General features: G+C 42.6%; 1 protein-coding gene across 1 annotated transcript in view; it reads right to left on the bottom strand.

The window, feature by feature from the left end:
• The window catches only part of THSD7B (thrombospondin type 1 domain containing 7B), a 216,094-nt gene that overhangs the window by 94,189 nt on the left and 103,165 nt on the right, over positions 1–18,740 (bottom strand). Inside the window, exons 11-12 of the mRNA XM_035130631.2 lie at positions 15,509–15,703; positions 7,274–7,537 (exon numbers count right to left, since the gene is read on the bottom strand). Coding sequence (XP_034986522.2) covers positions 7,274–7,537; positions 15,509–15,703 — 459 coding nt within the window. The remainder of the gene's footprint in view (positions 1–7,273; positions 7,538–15,508; positions 15,704–18,740) is intronic.

Here is an 18,740-nt window from a genome sequence, read left to right as displayed (position 1 = left end):
GGCTAAACACTATGATCCTTTTTGAGCACTGGATTTATCACCTTGGCGCACTATCGCCTTGGTCCGGCGGGCCCTTATGCCACTCAACCGGGCGGGAGTGATCAAATCCTGCACGCTCCCCTGGAGCTACTTACCTATTGGCGCACTATCGCCTTGGCGCACAATTACTTCCCCCCCCCCGCGGCCGCCGTCTTTCTCTCATCGCCACGGGGCATCTGCTCACGGCCGCGATGGCTGGCCCCTCCCACAACAGGCAGGATGCGCGCTGGGGCTGTTGACACCAGACTGGTAGCAATTTTTTGTGTGTGCGACGTCTCAGATCTTTGTCCCTTGCCTGGGGAACGCTGGAAGATTCCCCCCCTCCAGAAGAAGAAGGGGGGATTCTCCCCCTTTCCAGCCAACGCACCAGAAATGTAGCCTTATTGGCTAATAAGGGTCCTTAAGTTGCGCCAAGGCAGGGACAAAGACAGTCAATAATGACACCGAGGGTTGAATCCAGAGAAAGAGTTTAATCTCTAATTAGAGAGACTCTTGGTGATCCATGTATTTCACGACAAGAGTAAAGAAAGACATATTTGCAAAAATTCTTATACACTTCTTGGGCTCCTTCCCCCCTCCTCAGGAATCCACTCTGTAAGTGTGCGCACGCAAGAGGGTCATAGGTTACAAGTACATATATGGATCTTCCTGTGTCCTGTCCTCCTCATAAACACATGCTGACTCAACAAAGCCTTCAGCCTTCAGTAAGGCTAGTTTATGCATCAAGCTAGCAACTTTCAGCATCAGGCTGGAAGTGCATCCGCTGATAAGTCTCTCTCTGCCTCTCGTTCTGTGTTCCAGACAAGGCCAGCTTATTCGGCCTTGATAGCAAGCTGCCTCACTGTTCCTTTTGCTTACATTACACTTTGACACACAGAGAGGCAAAGAGGAAAGCATTTTATGAAGAATGCTAACCCCACGGAATATGGGGGGGGGGCTAACCCATACAATCAGAATTATACAATGCAGGCAATGCAAACGATAGGATCAAATTTAGCTCAATAATACAATTGGCAAATCTCTCCCTTCAGAAGTGCATGACAGGGTTTGCATCCTTCTGGCCAAAGTGTCCCTGAATACTAACCCCAGTTCCCAATGACACTAGAAGCCCCTCTTTGTATCTGTAACATAAGGATGGAGGCAAAGACCAAAGGCAAGCTACAAGCCTGGCTGCTGCAGCTACAGAGGACTGTCTGACTCTCAGTTCCTCTCCCAGCCAGTCACAAAGTGGCTGGAAGGGAGTGGGCGAAGGTTGACCTAGAACGGCTGATAGGCATATGCTTGCTCATTAGGTAGGGTGGTCCACTCATTAAGTATTCAAGTCTCCAGGGCCAGATGAACTACATCTAAGAGTATTAAAAGAACTGCCAGAGGTGATTTCAGAACCACTGGCAATAATCTTTGAGAATTCCTGGAGAAATGGTGAAGTCCCAGCAGACTGTAGGAGGGCAAATGTTGTCCTTATTTTCAAAAAGGGGAAAGGAGAGGACCCAAACAATTACTGCCCAGTCAGCCTGACATCAATACCAGGAAAGATTCTAGAGCAGATCATTAAGCAAACGGTCTGTGAGCACCTAGAAAGGAACGCTGTGATCACTAAAAGTCAGCATGGGTTTCTGAAAAATAGGTCATGTCAGATTAATCTGATCTCATTTTTTGACAGAATTTCAAGCCTGGTAGATGAAGGGAATGCTGTGGATATAGCCTATCTTGATTTCAGCAAGGCCTTTGACAAGGTGCCCCATGATATTCTTGTAAAGAAGCTGGTAAAATGCGGGCTAGACAATGCTACCATTCAGTGGATTTGTAACTGGCTGAATGACCGAACCCAAAGGGTGCTCATCAATGGCTCCTCTTAATCCTGGAGAGAAGTGACTAGTGGGATGCCACAGGGTTCTGTCTTGAGCCCAATCTTATTCAACATTTTATCAATGACTTGGATGATGGGCTTGAGGGCATCCTGAGCAAGTTTGCAGAAGACATCAAATTGGGAGGGGTGGCTAATACCCCAGAGGACAGGATCACACTTCAAAATGACCTTAACAGATTAGACAACTGGGCCAAAGCAAACAAGATGAATTTTAATAGGAAGAAATGTAAAGTACTACACTTGGGCAAAAAAAAAAAAAATGAAAGGCACAAATACAGGATGGGTGACACCTGGCTTGAGAGCAGTACATGTGAAAAGGATCTAGGAGTCCTGGTAGACCACAAACTTGACATGAGTCAACAGTGTGATGCAGCAGCTAAAAAAGCCAATGCAATTCTGGGCTGAATCAATAGGAGTATAGCAGCTAGATCAAGGGAAGTAATAGTACCACTGTATTCCGCTCTGGTTAGACCTCACCTTGAATACTGTGTCCAGTTCTGGGCACCACAGTTCAAGAAGGATACTGACAAGCTGGAACGTGTCCAGAGGAGGGCAACCAAAATGGTCAAAGGCCTGGAAACGATGCCTTATAAAGGAACGGCTTAGGGAGCCGGGTATGTTTAGCCTGGAGAAGAGAAGGTTAAGGATAAGCTGCTGCTTGTCAAGGTAAGGAAGGGATCTTAATTAGGATATAACTGGTCACCTCATTCCTGGTTGTTTTTTGTTGTTTTTTTTTACCTTTTCCATACTAATTCTGTTTCGTATGTATGTATACTTATTCTGTTGCCCTTGTAGGGCTGTTTATTTATTTGTCACAAATGTTTGACGCACCTTACAACTGGTGCCGGGGCATCTGGCAAGTTCCTTAGTCACATGGGATGGGTCCCCTTAAGGGACTGTGAGGGTAAGGGCCTGGGCCAGCACACCCCAGTGGACAGTGCTATTGCTATGCCCCTGGGTGAAAAATCCTGGAAACAGCACAAGCTGTCATCAGCTGTAGCCTCTGCTTTTGTTCTCAGTGTATGCTGCATGCACCTGTACTAAAGCTACAGTTTCCAAGGTTGCAAGGGAGGAAGCTTATATTTTGAGGACATGACCTTGAGGAGGCCTGCATTTCACTGCTTCAGTCCTAAGCAATGTCCCAAGAAATGGATAATAGCATTAAACTAGAATTACCCAGAGAGCTTGTTTCCAAGCACAAGTCTTCATTCTCTCTGTGTGATGCAGCTGTGTTTAGACACATATCAATAATGCCAGTTATTTCAGTGGCTCAGCAGAAGCCAATTTGTGACATTTTCATTCTGCGGGAGGCAAATTCCTACAATTACAGCAAAAGAAGGAAAGATCTAGAGAAGGGTCCAGAGCAGGGGGTTACTGACGGTGTTAATTAAGGTTAATCCTCAAGCAAACAAGCAAGTCGAGAATTTTCTTGGTGAACTTCCTTTTTCTTTTCAAAGTTTCAGTTGGGGACCAATTGTGTTCCTTATATCTAGACTGACATGTTTCCACCTGCACCTATCTATGGATTGCTTTAACAATGTGATTTGTAGCAGCTCAAACAGCTGCTCTGCAGATGTGTGTTCCAGGCAGCTGCATCCCATTGACTGCAACAGCAGTTTGTAGGTATGACAAAATGGTTGCCATTTCAGGACCTGAAACTAACGGGTGGTTATCTCGTAGCTTTTTAGGGAAGAATATGTTATTCCAAAATCAAAACCCATGTGTCCAAAAGCAGAGGTCTCAACTGTGCCTCATATACATAATTAATTTCGATAATGGTGCTGATTTGAGGGTGGAATGTAAGGAGAAACTCTTTAGTTAGCTCCTAAGAGCCTAGATGCTATGGTTTTCCCAGTAGTGATGTATGGAAGTGAGAGTTGGATCATAAAGAAGGCTGATCGCCGAAGAATTGATGCTTTTGAATTATGGTGCTGGAGGAGACTCTTGAGAGTCCCATGGACTGCAAGAAGATCAAACCTATCCATTCTTAAGGAAATCAGCCCTGAGTGCTCCTTGGAAGGACAGATCGTGAAGCTGAGGCTCCAATACTTTGGCCACCTCATGAGAAGAGAAGAATCCTTGGAAAAGACCCTGATGTTGGGAAAGATTGAGGGCACTAGGAGAAGGGGACGACAGAGGACAAGATGGTTGGACAGTGTTCTCGAAGCTACGAACATGAGTTTGACCAAACTGCGGGAGGCAGTGCAAGACAGGAGTGCCTGGCGTGCTATGGTCCATGGGGTCACGAAGAGTCGGACACGACTAAACGACTAAACAACAACAACAAAGAGCCTAGATCAGGCATCCCCAAACTGCAGCCCTCCAGAGGTTTTGGCCTACAACTCCCATGATCCCTAGCTAACAGGACCAGTGGTCAGGGATGATGGGGATTGTAGTCCAAAACATCTGGAGGGCCGAAGTTTGGGGGTGCCTAGCCTAGATGAAAGTCTGCACAATCTGACAAGCTGAAAACAGACAACTAAGGGCTCAGTAACACCCCACCTACATGTTGTCTGCTTAGGACTGCAAACCCAGGTGGACTTTCAAGCTTCTGAGAGGCACAGCACACGGCTAGTGGGCTACATTTGAGGTGGTCCAGTGTGTGGGTAACTGTATTTTATTCAAGAGCACCCAAGGTCAAAAATCTCACTTCAGCAAAAGACTCACCATGTCTCAGTCTCATGTCTCTATTTGTCAACCAAAAAAAAAAAGCCACAGTGAAATTGTGACAATGAAGGAGATGGTGAGTGACATAGCACTCTGCACATATGACAGTATATATGATTATTGTATAAAGCAGCATTTTCAAGTGTATAAGGGCTAAATAATAATTTCACAAGCAATGCTGCTTTTTAATTTTTTTTCATTTGGTTTTTCAATGAGGCATACTAACAAGAAAGCAAAACACGCCATAATTGCCACAGAGTTTTTTGCCTGATTAAAATTGCTGCCCACAGGCAAGGAAAGGATGGGAAAACCCACCCTGTTAATGAAATAGTTCGCTTGTGCTGCCTTTACTGATAAAAAGTTTGGGAAGGCAAAATCTGGAAAGGTGTGCAATGACTCATAAGAAGCTGTCTTCCCTGAATTTACTGTCAGCGCTAGAATGAAACTGTTATACTCCAATGAACTCCTCCATTACAGAATATCTTCATATTGTCTCCTTCTGTTTGGTTTCCCTCCTTGGATTCTCATTACAACCAAATTGATCGGCACAACACCAGCTCTGCTAACAACCCTTTCTCCCCATTGGGGATAGTGGGAGGCAGCGCATGACAAAACCCCAAATGAGAAAAGCAGAGCAAACTGGAATATGTGCAGAGTATACGGGAAGGAAATGACCAAAACAAAAAGAGTGACAGAAAGTGACAGCAGGCAAAGGGAAGAGCTAAAGCAAAATGCAGCAGCTTGATGGGAGAATAAACTCTTTAGCAGGATAGGGTAACAAACAGTCTCTGTATCTCCAGCTCATGTTTGCAGGCAAAAGGCAACTACGGTAGTCCTTTGGCCTGTGTTCAATGTTCTGCTGTACTGACCCCCACCCTTTCCTAATTCTCCTGATTCTTTCTCTTTCCATAAATCCTGCCACCTCTGTGCTGTTATTTTCAGGTCATACCTATTGGGTGGGATGCCACACTCAATACCATTGTTTCTCTATAGCGAAGTAATTAGAAGACAATTAACCAGCTGTCAGATCTGCAGGGGGAGAGAGATATACTGGCTACCATCAAGGGCTTGGCTGCTTCCACTTGTTTTATCCCAGCCCTCAGCTCAAGGAGAATTCGAAAGGAAGCTGTAAGGCATAGGGGGGGGGGCTGCCATTAAACTATGTGAAAGGGTGTCATCTCATTTAGCCCTGCCAAAGGAAGGGGAACTAATTCAGAATGCCACTAGAGTGCAGGGGCAGCATGGTGTGTAAGATTGCCATAGGGGACAGATGGGACAGGCAACCCTAATGAGATGTGGATTGCCAACACTATTTGTTGGCTATCTGAAAACTCATTATTAGGCTTATTGTGGATGGCAATTTTAGATTTAATACTTATATGGAGTTTTTGCTTTATTTTTTAAAAAGCAAATTGTTAGTGAAATACTAATGAAATGTTGATTTTATGCTGTTGGTTATCTCATAAATATTTATAGATTAGTATGTATGCATTGCAGTTTGTTTATGCGTCATTGATTATAATTGCCTTGGACACAATTTCCTTTGTAGAAAGGCAGCATATAAATTAAAGTTTCTAATCTACAAACCATAGTAATAGCAGTCTACAATTGAAGACTGACACTACACTTATAGTGCAGTGAGGCTGTCCAATGCAATCTCTGATATGTCTTATACATGCCAAATGAATTACGTAACGCATCTTGTGCATGTTTACAGAATTGTCAGCTCCATTGAACCCCGACTAAATGTGTATAGCCTTGCAGACTTCGGTTTAAAAATACATTTCCACACCTTGGATTTAGGTGGGGAAAGGGTTCTGAAAATTTACAGTAGGAACTGATTATGAACATTGGTAATTGGCTAGCATTTGTGACATCTCCCCACAAATTATAAAAAAACAACCACTGTGCAACATTTAAAAATTTGCTCTTTTCTTTTTAAACTTAAGGAAATGATAGATGTTACGAATGGATAAGCATTGATATGGCACCTCGACAAACAAATAAAATGGCAGCTCCTCTGAAACATGGCTGAGAGAGGAGTACGACCAATGACTAAACCAGCATTTGATTTGCTGGCCACACAGCAAATCCAAAAGAAAGCCATACAGACCTCACAGTCAAGTAACGGGATCAAACAGTGCTATCCAAACTCCAGCAATGGAGTGCAGATGGTAGGGTTGAGACTTCAGTGCAAGCCTACGCTGCTTACCCTCCACAGGAGAGCTCACTATCAGTAAGAGTGCCCAGGTGCAAAGGAGGAGAGGGTTCCTATACCTTTAATAGGTGTGCAGAAGAAGGAATTTCAGCAGGTGTCATTTGTCAGGAAAGGTATCCCTGCTGAAATCCTCCCTTCTGTATAACAAATAAAGATGCCCCCTACCTCCAGCATGCACTAAAGATCGTACCCCAGGAGATCAGGACGCCGTGAATAGTTGCTACCACCAGCTTCAACTAAAGGTGTGCATTCAATTCCATCAAATTCCAAACTGAAATGAGTCACTTCAAAGAGGCATACCTCTTTATAAGCCCACTGACATATGAAGCTTGATTAACGCAATGTTACTTAAGTTTCCCTGTCTTCTTTTATCTGGGATTCATCTAATGTTTGACACAGGAAATAGAAAGGTATCAAACGCTGCATGACCAGTGGTAGACTCTGGGCCTCCATTGTTTATACAGGGCACTCTAACTTACCTGAATGGTTGCAATGAGACGGTTCCACAAGTCTGCCGGTCTTATCGTAGCAGGCCAGGGCTCTGAAGCGCACCCCTTCTCCGCATTCCTTGGCATGCCCGTGAAATCTCAGTTCTACCTGCATCTCTGTTTTTCCTACGGAAATTATACATTCTGACCAATTTCCATGGGGCCGGCTGGTAAATATTGTGCAAGGGCATGGTTCCACTTCAACAAGGGGATACACTTCTGTATTCTGGCACTTGTCTCGCTTTCTGCTTCTCCCTGTTCCGACCGGGAAAATATGCTTGTTAGCGTAGCATCTGCTGCTTTTGATAACAATATGTCGTATTATTTACACTTGAAGGGGTTTGATACAGTTAGAACCAACACAATCTGAAATGTAAATACAGAAGAGCTGGTTCAAAGACATCTGTTAGTTGTTGTTGCCTGTGCTCCAGAGGGCCGAGAAAATGTCGCTGTCTCCAGGGCAACCAGAGAACCTAAAGGAACTTGTGGAGGAGGGGGAATTGTTTGGGATGAAGCACAAAATGATAGAAAGAGAACAACTGTCTGCCTACTCTTATTAGGAAAAAAACACCTGAAAAAGATCTTAATTTGCCCCATAATTATCTTAAGAAAATAAATTTATTATCTCCCTTCTCCCCCCTCACTTTTAAGCCCTGCAACCTCATCACTGGTTGCTTAGGGAAACCCACTATTGTAGATTCAGCAAGCTGCAGCTCTTCCTTCAAATATATTTCACAAATTAGCTGAATACACAACAGGGATATGTACTGGAGCTTCATGAGATCAGGGATAACTCTATGAGTAGACAAGAAATGCTTAAGGCCTGGCAGGGTATTTTGGTCAAGAATGTTTAATACTTTAACACCACCCATGTTCAACTTGTATATCTGTAAATAAATGCAAAGAAATCACACAATGCCAACAAACTTCCAGTGACATTATTCTAAAGGAGACCAAGTCCCGCCCAGGTAAGCACTGCACCACTGAAACTTCTCATCACCTGGAGAATTTGAAGCTCAAAACCTGCTATTTCTTTTAAGGTCTTTCAATGTCTTCCACTCACCTCACAGAGTGTTTGTTGTGGGGGAGGAAGGGAAAGGAGAATGTTAGCCGCTTTGAGACTCCTTCGGGTAGTGATAAAGCGGGATATCAAATCCAAACTCTTCTCTTCAATGTGTTGTATCACACTTTTAGTTTACCACAAGGTTCTCTACTGAGAGAAGTAAGTATAATTTTTCCTCCCCTTCCCCCTTTCTTGACTTCAGCAAATCTACCAATCTATTCCAGAAGTGGACTTGTCCTGAGAGGACAATCTTTAAACATAACTTTTCTTTATCCCATTGTATCTCAGCATCAAGGGCTTAATTTCACTTTGCATTAACAGGTTAGACAATAAGTATGCACACTTAGCAGCTGTCAAGTAATACTTTTGAAAGTGAAAAGTTGCACATAAGTCAACCATGAGTTTTCTCCACAGATATTGAGATATTAACACAATTTAACTGGATTGCTTGCATCAAAGAATATTCATTCCACTCTATTTTCTAAATGGTTTTTAATTAGCACATTAACATTCTCAGAGCTGGTTTTAAAAATGATGATCAGAAATTCTTTTTAATCAAGACCCAGCAGTCTTAAAGACTATTTCTATTTAAATAAAAATGGTTTTTGAACATTAACCAAAAAAAGTGTTCAGTGTGGGGTTTTTTTTGGGGGGGGACGACGACGATGACACCCAACAATGTTTTGCAATAGTCTATTTCTCCTTCACACAGAACAGTCAGTTTCAATGCCTGCACATTTGACTGAGTTAATGATTAAAGAAGATAAATATGCCTTGCTTGAACATAAAGCTTTCCCCCCCCAAAAAAAATGTTAGCTGCATAATACAGATTGTAAGTAGTGTAACCTCAAATTACCTTCTAACCAGCATTTGCTTGGTGATGCTTCTGTAATGAATAATGCTAAATGTAAAGCCCACACATGTATTTAAGCATAAAATAAATCATGCTATTAAATACAAAGTAAGAAGGAAGCTAATCTACATGCACATTAACATACCCTAAGCAACAGGATGATTTTCAATAAAAGCCATAAAATTGACCAATTTTTGTGATGAATCAGATACATTTATTTGAGAAAAATATTAATACCAGCTACCTCACTTTCCTATTTAAGGATTTAAACAGTGTTTTCTTCTTTGCTTACTTTCACATTTTTGTGATTTGCTTAAAAATGGAGTGTTTGGTGTGTCTCCTCTAACTATGCTTTGATTATGGAGGGATGTGGGTGTTCTAGAGCAGGCATAGGCAAACTCGGCCCTCCAGATGTTTTTGGGACTACAGTTCCCATCATCCCTGACCACTGGTCCTGTTAGCTAGCGATCATGGGAGTTGTAGGCCAAAAACATCTGGAGGGCCGAGTTTGCTTATGCCTGCTCTAGAACACCCACATCCCTCCATCCCTCCAGTTTGTTCTAGAGGAAATAAGCTCCAGCCGATTCATATATTACAAGAGTGGCATGGAAGCCACCCTTTTAGATGAGTCCCAAGAATAAAGGAAAGTGGGGGATCCTGTGGGATTGGAAAGCTGCCATGTCAACATCACAGGTTTATAGGCTATGTTGTGGTTGCACCACATAAGTGGAGCTAAGCATATAACCTGCTACTGAACTTCTGCAGAGTTGTAGTCTCTCCAACCTTATTCTGCTCAAAATGAAGCAAGAAGACTTGGCAGGCTCCTTTGCTGCATTAAGACTTTAGCGGTCTCTGTTTAGTCCCATGTGTCATGCATTAAGAAATAGGGAGGCCCACATTTGTACTGTGCAGTCCACAGTCTTCAGCTACTCCCATACATGAGACCTAGATGACTTCCATAGGAACAGTAAGGATGGGCGTTAGTAAGATGAAGAAGAGTTTGGATTTGATATCCTGCTCTATCACTACCCTAAGGAGTCTCAAAGCGGCTAACAATCTCATTTCCCTACCTCCCCCACAACAAACAGTCTGTGAGGTGAGTGCGGCTGAGAGACTTCAAAGAAGTGTGACTAGCCCAAGGTCACCCAGCAGCTGCATGTGGAGGAGTGGGGGAGCGAACCCAGTTCACCAGATTACAAGTCCACCGCTCTTAACCACTACACCACACTGGCTGTAGGAGTAACATCCTATATGACCCTGAGCTGGTATTGGATCGTGCATCTTCCGTCCTTAAGCCAAACTCTATGTCTACTGTCCTATGCTATGATATACCAAATCTGAATGACTAAAACTCATGAGAAACATTTTGCTGTCATGCTTTGCGCTTATAACATTTAATATTTTCTATTTCCACTTAAAAGGAGAATGCTTTAGTTATCGGGCCATTCTATTAGCCAAGGTGATACATCAAAGGCTTCAACTACAAAGTGGGGTGTGTGTGTGTGTGGAAATAAACATGACAGCTTTAGTAAACATTTCCAACATAAAGAGATTCCAGGACTGAATATCAAAAATGCACAGTAGCTATTGCCTTTTTGTTTGTTTTAAAGTAACATGCAACCAATTAAAGGGTGCTCTGCTATTGTAAGCAAGGCATCATGCAGCTTTTCAATAACATTATTGCATTATCTGTTCACATGAGAATTCATGAGCATGGCTCATTAAAGAACAAGAGCTACTCAGGCATGGGTATTATTTTACCATTTTCTGATTATTCTTGCCCCCCCCTCTCTCTGTGTGTGTGTGTATGTGTGTGTGTGTGTATAGAGTTTACACTATAATGGCTTTCACTGTGGTGCCTTTGTTTAAAAACCAACAGGAATTCTCAGTCTCCCTGAAGCCATGGATTACCAATACATATAGTTAAATTCTTATCATAAAACCATGAATGGCCATTTTGCAGAGTAACATTTATGGTTCTGCTTTTTTTTTACACCTACCATTATACCCTAAAGTAATTCTCTTGTGAGTTATAACAGTGATATGCTAGAGGCGGCATTTCCGCCATTAATGATATAAAAGCCAAGGTTATATTATTCAAAAACATTTTGCCATATAATAGAGAGGGTAAGTGGATTCTCTTTTGCAATTGTTTGATCTTGCTGTATTTACTAGAGCAAAGCAGTAAACACTTTAATGTCAAATGGAGAGTCAGGTCAGGTTATTTCTGCCTAAGGTTGAAGTACAGTGGCAATGGTGCCCAGGCAAGGGATTTAATATTATCCTAATGCTCTTGAAAGCTCAGGTTTGGTCCTTGAACTGTGTGCGTTTCTACCATGCTCATAGGGTAATGTTCTGTGCAGACCCCTACACATGCATGGAAGACTGAACTGCATCTTTCCCTCCTCCTCCTCCTCCTCCTCCTCCTCCTCCTCCCCCTCCCCCTCCTCCTCCTCCTCCTCCCCCTCCCCCTCCTCCTCCTCCTCCTCCTCCTCCTCCTCCTCCTCCTCCTCCTCCTTCTTCTTCTTCTTCTTCTTCTTCTTCTTCTTCAGGGAACACTCCCCCACACATACACTCACACTATTTGGGTCTCTGTGCATGCATGCATCAACATCAAGTGGTCACTGTAAATAGCTATACTGTACTGCACATTGACCAAATGCACAAAGTGAATCTGAGGATTGGCACCAACATGGAAATATAGGTAAGTGAGTGCAATAGACTAAATGCTCACTCTGAAAATGAACTGGAGCCCCTCAACCAGACCCATCAAAAACTGAAACTCATTTGAGCATTGGGTTATTGTTTAACTAGACTGCTAATTTGGTTTCCCCAGATCTCAGACCTTTCCATCCTTTCTCCCAATTGCTCACCTGATTATTTTCCCTTCCCCCAAGCCCTTCTACCAAGGGACAAATCTTGCCTTGTGAGCTAGCCAGCATGGTGGCTCATTCCCAAGAGCTTCTCCAGACTTCCACTTGTCCCATGCTTAGAAAACATGGGTCCAAGCAGTTTTATATTTCCCCACAGCTTTCTCCTGAAAAAGACACTCTTTACCACTGAATTGGGCAAACAGCAATCTAGAGAAAACCCAATTGCTGTTTGGTCCAATTCAGTGGTAAACTGTAGGTTTCCCTGGGGGAGCTGTGGACTATCCCTGAATGGGAGAGGCCTCTCTGGGAGACCTCTCCCATTCAAAAAGGAACTGGCAACAGCCCACAATGTATGTTTTCCCTCCCTTTGAGCAGGGACTGTGCACAAGCAGAATCTGAGTGGGCAGCCCACTCGAGGTGGACTGAATTAACCACTTTGGTTTGTCAAAGAAAGAAAGAAAGAAAGAAAGAAAGAAAGAAAGAAAGAAAGAAAGAAAGAAAAAAAGAAAGAAAGAACTGAGTAGGGAAATTTACCTACATGAGTGCCCATATTCAATTTCTCATGACACCCCTAATTGAGAGTGCTGAGATGACTGATGATTCATTTCTCTGTGGAGCTAAACAGAATAGATTCCAACCCTTCCTGGAATATACTCACTTAAGAGACATTGTCAGCCATCTGGGTGAACTACTTAAGCAGTACATTAGACAAGAGGAGTTCAAATGGTGCTACACTTACACCTTCTCTCACTAATTAAAGCAAGGATTCCCCCCCCCTTTTTTGTTAATCAGTACTTTAGAGCATTCAGTGGGATGGAACTGCCCACAACAACACAGTAGGGCATGCCAGTATAGCCCTCTTGAGGCGTTTAGCAACAAAATGGCAACAAGTATGTGGGGGACCAGAAGCATGTGCACTGCCCATATTCCCAACATCTCTGTGTGCCAGCCTAGTCCTCTCCACTCCCTTATAACTTTTAGCACGAGGGACTCCGGGGAACTTGCAAGTATGCTCAGCATGCTGAGTTTTCTAGGTGTGGTCATCTGAATGCACTCGGAAGCCCACTGCAGACCCTCACACTCAACATGGGCTTGTAACAGGGACATCGGGGAAGGGTGTCATGAATCCCCTTTGTCCCCAGGAGTCACACCTAAAGGATGGTGGTGATCCTCACATCAAAACTGGGAGGCTGGGGAAATGGTAGCTAGCCTACAGTCCCTCAGTGCCAAATCCACTTTACATGTCTCCTAGGTCTTTGCTTTCTTAATTACAGCCATGCAACAGGGCAGCATGTAGGAAGGGAAGGCTTAGCTCTTCCCCTCCCAAATTCAACTGGAACTAACATAATCCTCTCCTGCACAACTACAACACATAGGAGGGGGAAAAACCTGTCACTGGAACTAATGGGAATATTTTTTTCTGTTCTCCCTAGGAATGGGGCAGGGCAGATTTTCTTTCTGACTGTGTTTGGGAGCAAAGAAATCCCCCCCCCAAATGACACACTACATTTTTTGTTGACAGGCCCGTCCTAGCCATAGAGGCTAGTGGCACGGAGAACCACGGCGTCGGGTGCTGGAGGGCACTGGAAGGGCGCCAAGTGAGCGCAGGTTTCCGGCGATCTGGCCAGGACTATGCTCCTTCTCTGAGAACTCCGCGCTGCGCCTCCTTCTCGTTTCCCCAGCGCTGGGTTTCGCTCAGTCGAGCTTCGCCACCAACGCGCGCCCAGCGCCTAGTAGCTGTTGCTGGTCCCGCGGTGCACGCACTGGTGGTGAAGCTTGACTGAGCAGAACCCAGCGCTGGGGAAACGAGAAGGAGGCGCGGCGCGGAGTCCTCGGAGGTGGCCTCCCACTGCTGCCGCGGTCCGCTTGGCACTCCTGGGCCCTTGGAGAGGCTCTGGAGGGGGGCGCAGGAGGGACCTTAGCGCCAGGGTGCTGGATGGGCTTAAGACGGCCCTGTTTGTTGAGGATGCTCCCCATATAACTGTAATGAATAAAAGTAGGAAGGGATGCTGCACATTAAAGTTTATGTTTAGTGTGGCCATTAGTGAGTTCATAGCTGAGATGGCATTTGAACTGGGCACTTCCTGTTTCAGGGTGCAGTTAAACAGATTCCCTGTTCCATTGATTAGTCTTATAATCACTCTAATACCCTAGCTCTCAACAGGGAGCACATTGCAATGACAACAGCTCAATGCTACGCTAACTGTCAAAAAAAGAGTTCATCACAGCAACACAGAAGTGCTGTTCTCCACTGACAAGCCGTTTGTGAAGTGCTGTCCAGCGGATCTTTGCTAAGCAGCCTCTAGGCTGTTTTCTCTGAGAGACAAGTATGTTTTAGTGGTGTGCAAAGTATGTCACTTTCCAGACAATCCTTCATATCCCCGGATGATTTATGTAGTCTGACAACAGAGGACTAGTTCAGGCAAGAGGTGTTACCTATGGATGAACACATAGAACATGCTTGGAGAGAGAACAGTGACTAGCTGTGACCAGTTAGGCTAGGTGAAGGGTTTGTGCACGAAAAAAAGCAATACTGTAAAAGTTGGGGCTACCTGTGGACTGATGGGACATAAGAATATAATAAGAGTGTGGCTGGATCAAACCAAGGGCTTCTTCAATGTGTCCTACACACCTTTGGCCAACCCAAATCTCTCTCACCATCAAAAGCACACAAGCGAATAAAGGAGTACCAACACAAACAAAGCTGACATCAAGCCCTACATATATTAAGCAAAACAGAAACATCGTCACCTACTCTCACCCCCATCCACCCTCCCACCCCCTATCTACCCCGTTTTCCCTCTTTCCTCTTAGTGTCTTAACAAATGAAACTGGTTTGCAAAAATGATACATGTTAAAATATGAGTGACACTGCACACAATAAATCTTTAATAAAAAATATTTAATAAAAAAAAACTAAGACATGAGGGCAACAACACACACTTTTCTTGTGTTTTCCAGCAACTGGTATTCGGAGTCATGCTGCCACTCATCCATTTGGCCACACGACTAGTAGCCAGTCATAGTCTGGCTACTATGAAATCTCGTTGATGGGCTACCATTATAAAAAGATGATGATGACTAGAATCCTATTTGGTCTGTCAGTGACATTTTGCTGTCATTTTGTAGCCAAAACCACTGCTTTGATTGCATTTTTGTACTAGTTTAAGGGAGTCCCTTCCTGTGTTGACTTTGAAACTGTGGTGATTGAGCTACTCAGTGGCCACTTCTATATCTCTCCTGGCCGAACTCCTGCAGTGGCACAGCAGTGAAGCACGAATTTCAACAATTATAACTGTATTGTGCTACTTCAACATAAATGTAAAGAACCTTCTATGAACAATGCCCTAACTGTATCTGACAAACTTTCAAAGTCTACACCAAAGTCATTTTGAAACAAAAGGACTAAAGGATGAAGTATAAAATATTGATACTACCTGTGAGGGTTCGTTTTCTACTTCGTGTTGATTCACAGTCTGAAGCACATGCAGAAAATTTAGACCAAGGGGTGAATGTGCAGTCATCTTTGCAAGGAATCAGGCAGTCCTGAACAAGGGATGGCATAGGTTCTGCCCACTTCAAGCACTCACTGACATCTACCGAATGGTTGCTTTCCAAGACACATGTAACAACTGGACAAAATAAATGCACAAAAGAAAACGGTGAGTGCTGCAGAGGCATGGGAAAAGTTAAGAAGCAAGCATTTATAGTGTGTTCCTTCCAACCAAGAACTCAAAAGCACTGAACTAATGACAGAAGAATGAAGTCAATAACATTTTTTAAATCTGTATACAGATTATTTAAAAGATGCTTGTTTGTTTTACAGAATTGAAAGTACATAGGTCCTTTGAACAAATTATGCATAGCTTAATGCATTGATGAAATGAGTAATACACGTTCTGATGTACTCTGTCCCATGACCCAGTGACAGAAATTTAGGGGGACACTGGTGTTTCAGTGCAATTATAGAGCACTGCTTCCCATAACAGATTGTCTTTTCTGAACTGCACAAACACAGCAGAAAGATCTTGGCATTTAAATTATTTGCAACAAGGAAGGAGTCTCAAAGTCTCCATATGCTCAAAGGACAAAGAAACACGAGCATGGCCTATTGGCACTATAAACTGTGTGTGTGTGTGTGTGTGTGTGTGTGTGTGTGTGTACATATACACACACACAACATACAGTACAATTTATTAATAGAATGCTGTGGATCTGCCTGCAACAACTAAACTTGCAAGCTACTTACACAACAGTTTTCCTCAGTTGCCCTATAATATTAGCTTCTTGTCCAACAGTTTGTTAGCCAATTCTATGGCAAAGTAGTACAGAAGGTATATTAAGAACAATTTCCCCCTTATTTCCATGGGCTGTTATTGCTGAAAATTTGTAGTGCACTCTCACAGAGGTTGCAGTGATATTTGACCCAGTTCACTTTGACCCAGAAATTGTACAGAATTGGGGATTTGGAAGGGACTGCAGGAATTCAAAACAATTTCCAGGTGTAAGTGTGCTTCATATGATCATGGACCCAGCTAAAGTGTCTCATTTTGGTAACTCAAATTTCAACCTGTGTGAATTGATTTTAGGAATGAATATTGGTTTTTTTAAAACAACAACAACATTGTAAGCTGATATTAAATGTTTTGATTAAATTAATACTTTAAAAAATGAGGCTAGAAATTAAGATGGCAAGATTCCTCCAGAGAACACTGAGAGAACACTGTCCCATATTAATGTCTGGTTCTTTTCTCACACATTACAATTCAGCTCCAGTGATCTAGTTAAGCTCTATGATTTCATGTTAGGCTGATATTTTGTCTTATAAAGCTGTGGAATGATGCAATAATTGGACTGAGATTCTATTACATCTTCAACAAGCTGGCTGCATCATTACAAAGATTACTGATTAATCCACACTTTAATGGCTATCTGTGTTGTTTTCATTGCCTCTGAAGTGGATTGGAATTGCAAAATGGAATAAAGTTAAATGCATGTTTATATACACACAAAAATGTTATTAAATAAATAAATAAAAGCTGGAAAAGATGTATTTGGATGAAAGTCATATCATTGAAGAAAAATAACAACTTGAAAATTTGGGGATTTCCTCCCATGTCAAGACAATATTTTAACCAGTCTGCACAGACCCAGCAGAACGTTAAATCAGTATTTTAATAATGACACCTAAAATGCTAATAGTTAAATTGTGATTGCTTTGTTTCTTAAATTCTCTCTTAACTGGCAGTCCATCCAGAAGTCGACATAAAGGTTACGCTTGTCAGTGAAGAGGGATATCTAGAAGATTAAATGTTATAAATGACAGTACTCATTATCTCTGGGAATACTACACCCATATATGCATGCCTTTTCTCTTTTATATGGTCTAAAAATTATGTACTACACATCTGTGTGTTTTGAACAGAGGACAGCAACCCCACCTATTTCTTGTATGTAGAAACAAGCCACCACATCAGCTCCAGTAGTAAACGAACATTTCCCCATATATAATACTGATTGTAAGAAGGAATGCCACTTCTAAAAAATCTAGGAAGTTGTATCTCTGGGCTGTATTCAACAATGTCACTACATTAGTGAAACAACTTCCACACACACAATGGGACTTCAGTTCTCTTTCCTCACCCCATGTACCACTAGTATCCCCCCAAAAAAATCTGCTATGGGGGTTCCTGCAACCCCCCCAAAGCAGGTTTAATGGATTCACAGAGGGAGGAGAGGGAAAGGAAATTCCGCTGTGTGAGCAGAAGTCATTCTGCTCATGAAATGACTTTGTTGGATCCAGCCCTCTGTTTTTATATCTTTCATGCTTCTCTCTGAAATCCAGTATTAGTTTACATTAGAAGAATACAAAAGCTTTCTTTTAGTTCTATATAAATTTTCACAGTCCTGCAACCTGACCATAGATGTGAACTGTTATTACACTCAAAAGAAATTAAAAGAAAAGTAGTGACTGGACCGACAAACACTTGCTGTCTTAAAGTCACATTTGAAAAAAATATACCTAACCAGTAGGAAACCCATTATGAACTTCATAATGGAATGATTATACTAGATGAATGACAAAGAAAGATAAGGATGGAAACGGACTTTCATTAATCTTTCACCCCTTAGCAGCCATCCTCTCAAACCGAACATATTAATCTTAGAACATTTTGCCCCACCAGACACTGCAGAAAAGTAGGAAGCTGCTACTCTTGTGAATTCCTGGGTGTGCTTTGAATAGTACAGAATGCTGGATCACTGCAAAGGACTAGGAATTTCAGTGAGCAAGTCAGTGTTTGTGGCCCAGAGTTTTATTTGCATAGCTGCCTCTTTCTCAACATGTGTATCAGACTTGGAATATAGCATCTGTAAGCTCAGTTTAATTACAATTCTCTCTCATCAAATGTAGATTTCAGAGATTTTGCTATAAAACTTTTTATGGTGGAATCGAATGGATTTTATGTATTTGGTATTCTGAAATGCTGAGCAAATCTTTAAACAAGCTTTATTGTAACTTCTAGCTATTGAAATAGTAGGCATTTTTCACACTTTGCATTCATTGCTCCCACAAATTGAACTGAATAAAAATATCCCGTGGATATTCGTAGTGTTGAGTACATTGCATTCATTGGCCTACATTCTGCATATAATTGAGTATCTGAATAG

This window comes from Zootoca vivipara, chromosome 1 (assembly GCF_963506605.1).
Source record: "Zootoca vivipara chromosome 1, rZooViv1.1, whole genome shotgun sequence".
NCBI lineage: Eukaryota > Metazoa > Chordata > Lepidosauria > Squamata > Lacertidae > Zootoca > Zootoca vivipara.
The sequence above is the reverse complement of the archived record's forward strand: the minus strand, read 5'-3'. Positions and strand labels throughout refer to the sequence as shown.